The 8,919-nt window shown below is 44.9% G+C and overlaps 1 protein-coding gene across 1 annotated transcript; it reads left to right on the forward strand.

The window, feature by feature from the left end:
* Positions 1-4,628: 4,628 nt before the first annotated feature.
* Hspb3 (heat shock protein family B (small) member 3) lies at positions 4,629-5,958 on the forward strand. Its single transcript, XM_052159626.1, has one exon. The coding sequence runs from the start codon at positions 5,118-5,120 to the stop codon at positions 5,580-5,582; it is 465 nt and encodes a 154-aa protein (XP_052015586.1). The 5' UTR covers positions 4,629-5,117; the 3' UTR covers positions 5,583-5,958.
* Positions 5,959-8,919: the final 2,961 nt, after the last annotated feature.

An 8,919-nucleotide genomic window follows, 5' to 3' on the forward strand; every position in this document is an offset into this window, starting at 1 on the left:
TCTTCTACCTCACTATCTCCAATTCCACACTTTCTTTAACCTGACCTCTCAGCCAAACTCCGTTGTGGAAGAGAGAACTCAAAAGGCCCTGGGAACCACCACTTAAGAGCTATGTACTAAGTATTTCTTTGGAATTTCCCTCAGGGTTGAAAGAGCAGACTCAAGGTTCTCAAGACCAATGGCCCAGACACTCAAGAATCACATTACCAACTCCAAAGATGTGGGAAGGAACTTAGAAAACCATTTGATCCTGGCTAATAAAGAGCTCCATTGCTACAGCAACGAGTCAGTACTTTCCTAAGTCTGGCCTGGTCTAAGCCAGCTCTAGAACTCATGCTTTTATCCAATAACAGCTAGCATTTTCCAAGGCCCTGATTAATGTTTAAAGAAACACGGCAATGCAACCCATTAACTTGAAACGGGTCTGTATGAAATCATCTTTCCTCCAAAAGACCTTGATCTTTTTATCAAAGATATTATATTCTAAATACCAACGTCTAGTTCTTAATGAACATTTACTGTGGATAAGGTTCTTACATATCCCGTTTTTTTCTAACCTCAATGAAAACCCGAAAGGTGCATTTTCCCATTCTACTAGCATAAAAGAAAATGAGTGTTCAAGTGACTTGACATTGGCTCAGGTGGTAAAGGGCAAAGTAATGATCCCAGGAGTCATTGTGTTGCTTAATTGTTTTCTTTGATCACACAGCTTTGATGTCCTTATGGCCACATTTATGTAGGACACATATTCTGAGCTTGGTAGCTTTCAATCAGAAACAAGAGTTCAAAATCTATCCTTTCAATTTTTTTCTACTCTCGCCATATAATACACATCATAGAATCTTCACAGGCCATTCCAAGTAGTGATTTGTGCTGATCATATGTCAATATTTATTTGGAAAATGTAGTCAGAAGGTATAAGAGTTGCTTGTTCTTAAGTTACTTCATAAGAATCAGCCTTCCGTCATGAAATTCCAGTCTCCACCACCAGGGGGCAGTCACAACATTAAAAATGAGCTGCTTTGTACTCCACATCAGACCGCAGATCACTAAATCTGGATTTGGTTTCATAGTTCACTTTACATCTTGAAAAGACCTGTTTCTTTCAAGTCTGAATTAACATGTTCTGCTAGATTAAAAAAAATATAGACATGCAAAGAAGCATATGACATGTTCGAAGCCATTTCTTCATATAGAGGTGTTTAAAATGGACCAAGACAGATGCTACATACTGGTCTCATTGGAGGAGTGTAGACATGCTGCACTGAATATTCAGTGGCATAGTCAAAAGCATTCTTCTGTGTCCAGAAATCCGGAGTTTACTCAGTTACATACCATCTGGGTTTCACTAGGCTGTTCTTCCCAGAAAAGTACTTTTATGCCCTACCCCCATCCCACACCAGATTCATAAATAACAGCTAAATGTGTCTGTGGTAGCGCCTATCTACAGTGAAACCTACTGAGCTGCAGCGTGGGCCAGCGGAACCCCTCTATGCATATTTTAGAAACCCTTAGGCGTGGATATGTGTTCTTCCTTGTTTTGTTTGTCTTGGTTTTTGTTTGTTTTTCTTTTTTTCTAGTCTCAAGAGCCCTTCGCTCAGGTCTACACAGTAAAGCCCCCGCCTTTACTCCCAAGAGGCTTAGTTGACACCGAGTTTCATTCTGGAATAGAACCTTACTGAAGGGAAACTTGAAACTACTGGCCGAAACGACTGGTGTAACTTTAATTTTTTTAAAAACATCCTGTGACAGTTCTTAAATACTTTAACCTCCCTGTTAGCCCACCACCCCTCAGAGGGAGTGGGAAAGAGAGGATATGGGAGGAGTGGACACGTTTGGAAAGGTTCTTGGAGCAGTTCTCCTTTGTGTTGTCTGGAAATTGACAGTTCAGGTCATTGATCAGCAGGCAGCCACAGCTCGATCCGCTGGCAAACACTTCATGGATACACCAGCGGTCCCGTTCAGAAGGCAACAGCAGTGACATGACGTAGCCTCAGCTTGTGTCAGCAGGAGGGACCTGTAGGGACACCAGGAGACATTCTTAGCTGTGCCTCTCTCAGGGAAGCTAAGATCAGCAAAGACACAAAACCTACAAGCGTTGCGCAGCTAACTGTACCAGCAAGCCACGCTCTGTCTCTCCGTCATTCAGTGATCCTGTTTATACCCTCCGAACCTCATGTGTTCTCCACATGCCTCGCCTCAGCACAGGTCTCGCCTCAACACCGGTCCCGCTGTAGCAAATGCATCCAATCAGCCCGAGTCCAGGGCGTCCCAACAATTGGAGCTGAACTATACAATATAAGGCAGACCTTAACATGTGTGTTGTTAGCAAAGAATCCTTCATCACGTGTCCTTTCACATGCTTGCTTTAGCAGAGCATCCTCCCTCCTGTGTCTGCTTCAGTGAAACGTTCCTTTGTGTGTTTGCCTCAGCAAAACACCATCCAACACAACGGACTCTCCAAAGAACCCTTAAAATTTCCACTTTATAGTGTCTCTAAAGAAAATATCTGAAACGGACTATTGCCCGTGTAGAGATCAGACTCCATCCACTACGGTACACCAGGACCTCTCGCCAATCCATTCTTTTAAGCAGGCCAATAGTTGGTTTTCTTAAAGATGTCTTACTAAAATGAATCAAAATCCATGGTAGCCCCTGGCTGAGTCTGCTCGTTTTTACGCAGGTTATTTGAGACTGTAACTTGAAGGCCGTGCTTAGTTCCTGACAAATCATAGTTCAATCGCTACTTCGCACTGACTCTAGCTGCTGAGCCTAAGCTCCTCCCCCTCCAGCTCTTCCGCCATTGACTGAGCCGTGCTCCTCTCCACCTCACAGCGGTTCCTCTCACCTGCTCAAAGTCATGCACAGCTGCAGACGAAAGGGGAATCAAAGGGTAAGTTATACAGAGGGAAAATTTATCCCGAGACAATAACATTGTTCCAATACTGCTGAAATTTAGGTGGGCTTGTTTTCGACTATCACTCGTAGTCAATCCAGAGCTGGGAAATCAGTTCAGGGGGTTACGAGTGCTGTCATCAGAGGGTCTCTGTGTAATAAGGTTGAACGATCCTCACCAGATATGCATGTGTGTCCTCAGTTGGATCATGGTGGCAAACATATTTCTTACAGATGTGGCCAGGAAGAAAGAAAGAAGGAAAGAAAGAAGGCAGGAAAGAAAGAAAGAAGGAAGGAAGGAAGGAAGGAAGGAAGGAAGGAAGAAAGAAAGCAGGCACAGATTTGAGTTAACTCTTTTATTCTAAGCTAGCATCTAATTTTTAAAAAAAAAAATCCTCAACTGGCCTTTTGACTATCAAAATATGAAGAATTGTTTTTCTCTTTAAAGCAATTTCTTAAACAACTGCCCAAACATCGGGTGTCCTGCTCCAATTCCGAATGCTCACACTCCAGCCGAGCGCCCTCTTTCTTATTTTAAAGTCTGCATTACAGTTGTGCAGGTGCCTTCGTCTTCTGTAATCACGATGCTCTCTTTTGGCTAAGGCACCCCAGACAGAGCATTCCATGACTTTTTCTAGAAAGCTCTCTCAGACTCTGGATGCCTGCGATTAGCATCCTCTAAATGAGCCGCTGTGTCCTGGAAGCCTTCGGAAGCAATTAGCCAAGGAGACAACGTAGTGAGGTTCATCTTTTAATTATGGAGTCTTCCCCCACTCCCCACCTCTAGGGATAGTTTTGGTTATTTTCCACTCGAGTTCTCTTCCACCTTCCTTGTGAATATGTAATGCCACAGACACACACATGTCTGTGTTTCCTATGTCTACAGAGACCCACAAACCATTGTACAATTATACAGTATCTGAGACTTTATAGAATCTCTCTATATATGTACATTTCTGTCCTGTCCATTCTCTCTTTCCATAAAAAGTATAGTTTTACCTTCCTGCGAGTAATATGGCTTTCATTGAAGATTAAGGAAGCGAAGTTCAGAAAAGTACCCTACATGTACCATTTAAGACAGTTACAAACAAACAAATCAACAACTAGTCAATGCTCCTCTCAGCTGACCGGTTTACGTCAAACATTAGGCAGCTTAAAGAAAATAAAAGGGATCAGACTGTCCTGGACACTGCCGAGTGAGGAGTCCTGGGCAGTCTGTGGCAGGGCTGTCAAGCAGAAGCCTTGAAGGTAGCCTGCAAGCCGGACCTGGGTGGAGAGACAGAGACACACTTCGGTGGTAGCGACCAGCAGCACACAGACTTTATTTTCCCGTAGCATATCTTGGAGATGTTCCGTAGCAGCTGCTTCATTCTTTTCCAGTAGAAGGACAATGAAGGGTGCTTCAGTTGAGAAATGACTTGTAGTGTCTCTGCCCATTCAGTCGTATGGCATTGAGTAGATTCTTTGTTTTCTGAACTTTAATATGAAACAGTTGAAAGCTTTGGCATTTTCCCCCCTCTGCTATGGACTATTTCTGTCAGTCCTGAGTTTCTCTGTCCCCCTCTGAAGTTTCTCACTTTGCTGCGTCAAATGTACAAAAACCAAAAACCAAAACCAAACCAAACCAAAACCAAAACAGTGGATGTAGCTCAGATGTCCCTTAAGCACAAAAGAGTAAAATGAACAGTATAGGATCAGAACTTAGCTGGAGTTGATTAGTTGTTTGAAATTGATGGAGCACGTGTCTTCATTTCTCATAAGCCAAAGCTAGAATCTCGCCCCCCTGGATGCGGATTTTCAGGCCGGGGAAGAGGCCCAGCCAGCTTGTACTGAGATGATTGCACACCCTCTGGTTCACGGGGGAAGGTCACACGTTGTGATCTTCCAGCGCTGCTTCTGGTTTCTACTTTGTCTCTTGGGGTGAACAAGACAGACAGGCCGGCCAAGGCTACGGGAACATGTAAGAGCGATCCTCTCCTGGCCCGCTTGTGCAGGCTGTGGGCTAAATGCAACCCGGAGGGGCGGCTATAAATAGCCATTCATTGTCAGTGTGTGTGAAAAGACAAGAGTCAGTGCGCAGGTCTGATTCAGCCGCAATTAAACGGCTGTCTGGGCGGGACTGTAAAGGAAGCTGCTACAGCTAGGAGTCAAATCCGGAGGCAACGCCAGGGGCTGGACACTCACGGAAGGGAAGCATTTCAACGCTCGAGTTGCCACTTGCTATGGCAAAAATCATTTTGAGGCACCTCATAGAGACCCCAGTGCGCTACCAGGAGGAGTTTGAAGCTCGAGGCTTGGAAGACTGCAGACTGGATCATGCTCTGTACGCACTGCCCGGGCCAACCATCGAGGACCTGAGGAAAGCCAGAGGCACAGGTACGCCACAGGCTCTTGCAGAGGACTCAGCCTCCACCGAGACGCGGCCTGGAGAAGGCAAATGCCGCTTCCAGATCCTGCTCGATGTGGTCCAGTTCCTGCCCGAGGACATCATCATCCAGACCTTCGAGGGCTGGCTGCTGATCAAGGCACAGCACGGAACCAGAATGGACGAGCACGGGTTTGTATCGCGGAGTTTCACCAGACAGTACAAACTGCCAGATGGAGTCGAAACCAAAGACTTGTCTGCCATCCTCTGTCACGACGGAATCTTGGTGGTGGAAGTAAAGGATCCACAACGGACCAAGTGAATGCTTTTTGGTTCCTGTTCATACCTCAGGAGGAAGATGAAAGCCAGGGACAGCCGGGAATGCTTAAACTTTAAAGATAGATCGCTGTAACTTGTAGGAGGATTAAAAATGTATCCACAGCTCCTGGTATGTGGAGGTTGTCTTTCTTATTGGTAGCCAGAAAGGAAGGTTTTCAAACGTGTCTGTGCAATTAGAAGTGATGCCGCTTTTACAGTGAAACCATCAGAGAACTATCAGACTCTGGTTGGTACTAGAGAGTGATCAGCGTTGTTTTTTAATGAGTCTAAAATTCCAGAGAGGCCGTTTGTACAACCTGTGGCAAACTAGCCATAGTCAGTAAAGAGATACGATTCTTACTCACTGGATGAAAAGTTTCTGTAGTTCTAGAAAGAGGGCGGGGGGGGGGGGAGGGCTTCAAAGAGAAATTTGTATTTCGGTATATTTTAATTTAAAAACTCAGAGCTCGGGACCCGAGTCTGAATCTAGCTAAAAGCCACAGCAATTGTTGCTCCTTCAAACATCAGTGGGATTTTTCAGGTATTTTAGTTTGTAAAAGTTCCCATATAGACCACATACAAAGCTAAACTGAACCCTACCAAGAGTTCTGTTGGTAGATAGTGTGTATTCCTTGTTTTGGTGTTATATTTGTTAATTCATAGTGTATATCATCTCACTTGCTGGGTGTAGGAAACGAAAGCTTTGAATTACTGAATTCAGGAAATCTTAATCCTCCGTATTTCTAAGGGGAGAAGGCAAGGGTCAGCATCTGCTGTCTCTACTGGTCTGAAGTTTTAAGTAACCTTGTGACCAGCGAGGAGCCTGAGCTCACGCAGCCATCTGAGTTCTCACAGCGCATGTTTGTCGCGACTCCATCAGTGCCTCTGTTCTCCCAAACTGCCGCTTTGGCTCAAGATGGAGCTGAAGGATTCCAGCGTTGGGAAGCTTGCCCTCGACAGCTGCTCGTGGGCATTTAGAATATTTGCTATCTCATTCTGTGCGTTCTAAATACTTCCGTGGAGAAAGGGGCTGCTTTCGTTAAGCTGGGCGCTGAGTGTGAGCTCACAGGGAGCCCCGGGGCAGTGCTAAAAATAGAAGAAGATCTCAGAGTGTGGCTGACACCTGTGTGGATGCAGACAGCTGTCACTGGGCTCCTCCATCTTGTCTCTCCCTGTATTCAAGCTGAAACAGGGAAGCCTCGGAGCGAGTAGAAACCAGAAATCAAACATGATCTGAGGGGACATTTTGCTCCTTTTTGCTAACATCGGAAAGATGTTGGGGTGTCTTTTTAGATGACATTCATATCTATGGCTGATTTTCAGGTATAAAGTCTAGGATGAGACTTTTTGTTTGAGAAATTGAATCTCACTGATGAGCTGTGGGGGCACAACTCAGCTAACAGGCGTGAGTGGGATATCAGATCCGCTAACAGGATCAGAAGTAGAATAAAATGTAACTCCTGTCAAACATTGTTGCTATCGGAGTAATTATGTAACCAATAGCTCCTAGGCCTCTCATTTGGTCCTGACCTTTCCCTAGATAACACCTTCCTTCTATTCATGAGGATTTTTTTCTTCAAAACCAAAAATTCAACACATCTCCAGTTAGCATTTCTTTGTTTCTAAGATAAAAATTCAAACATTCAAAGGCATACATGAACGTTTTAGGATTTCAAACACTACAAAAAGTGAAATGATTCGTTGTCTTGACCACCACAAGACAGTTACTTTAAATAACTAGTTCACGTTTCCTTATCGGTTTGGGCAAAATTAGAATGATCCTTGCATGAAATCTGACATCCTGATTGTCATAAACCCAAACCTTCTCTGTGCTTCCTAGCCCTGCTCTGACACAGGCTACACTGTTTTGATTTCCAATTAGTTTCACCCAAGGAGAGGCACCCACAGAGGCACAGAGGGAGTACAGCTCAGAGGAGGGACAAGTTTAGGTGTACCCAAGAGCTTTTCTATCCAGGCCACAGTTCTTGAAAAATGAGAACGCAGAGGCTTATTTACATATGAATAAATGCTAGGCCATAAGCTTTGGCTCCTTCCTGATTATCTTTAATTTATATAGCCCGTTTAAACTATTCTATACCTTCCACATGGCTAGTTACCTCTCCTCAGTTTCATACCCCGCACTTCCTCAGTGTCCAGGACAAACTCCCCCCCCCCCCCCCCCGACTATCTCCCAGAGTTCCAATCTATCTACAGGAACTCCCACCTTCTATTTCCTGCCTGTTGCTAATAGGCCATCAGCTTTTTATTGACAGGTGATGTTTCCACACAGCGTATGAGGTGATTCCTAAGCTCGGGGCTTGTTTTTCCTACTTAACTTCCACATTGCAGCAGACTGACATTTCTCCAGAGCCAGTGCCCCCCCCCACCCCCAGCAGACAGACCCCTAAGTATTCCAGTCCTCATGAGTATGTGGGATTATAACATTAAACCTTCAGTAAAAAATGTGGCCTTCTCACCTTCCTGCCCTTGGTATATCTCCATTCCTTATTAATTCCCTGTCTCTGCAACCCTTTCATAGAGGGTGTGCTCATTAAAATTTCTTGAGAAGTACAATTCTGTTTCTGGTTGGGAACCTGGTCTGCTTGGCATTTTGTGTGATAGGAAGAGGAGGAGGAGGAGGAGGAGGAGGAGGAGGAGGAGGAGGAGGAGGAGGATCAGAGATTTGGATCTGCACCCAGGAAGCTTCTCAAGACGCAGGCAAAGGTGGCAGCTAGATAGTCTGGAGGAAGTTGTCACATTCAGGAAGGTGGGAAGGTACGCAGAGTTTGCATCCAAATGCACCTGTGAACCCAGAGCCGCGGGAACCGAAAGGCAGGCAAATGTGACAACCTATGACATCTGCTGCCCCCCCCCCCCCCCCGCCCCAAGCCATGTCCTAACTTTATATATCTAATTTTAACCCTCTGGTGCTAAAATAATCTTAAATGTTCCCAACATTTTGTTTTCCTGCCATTTCATCAATAGCCATTGTTCTTTCTAGAAACTACAAAATAATAAGGTGGAGAGAAGAAGTGAAATATTGATTTTTGGTGTTAACTTATAGCTTACACTCTTTCTTGACTTTTCTTTTTTGGATAGGGGCCTGCATACATCACTCAGAATACTCCCTCCTCGGCCTCCCAGGCAGGAGGGAAAGATACAGCAGAGCCCTCTGGCAGGCCTCTGTATGAGAAAACAGCTCACCTGGACTCTTCCTAAAGGCCCTCCCCCAAGCCCCTTAATTTCATCACATTGGCAAACACTGGGTTTTAGACGTTCAAACTATCCCACTGTGTGAAATAATGCTCAGAAAGAGGCCAGATCTCATTTCTGTTGTGTCA

Source organism: Apodemus sylvaticus, chromosome 16 (assembly GCF_947179515.1).
Source record: "Apodemus sylvaticus chromosome 16, mApoSyl1.1, whole genome shotgun sequence".
NCBI classification, from domain to species: Eukaryota; Metazoa; Chordata; class Mammalia; order Rodentia; family Muridae; genus Apodemus; species Apodemus sylvaticus.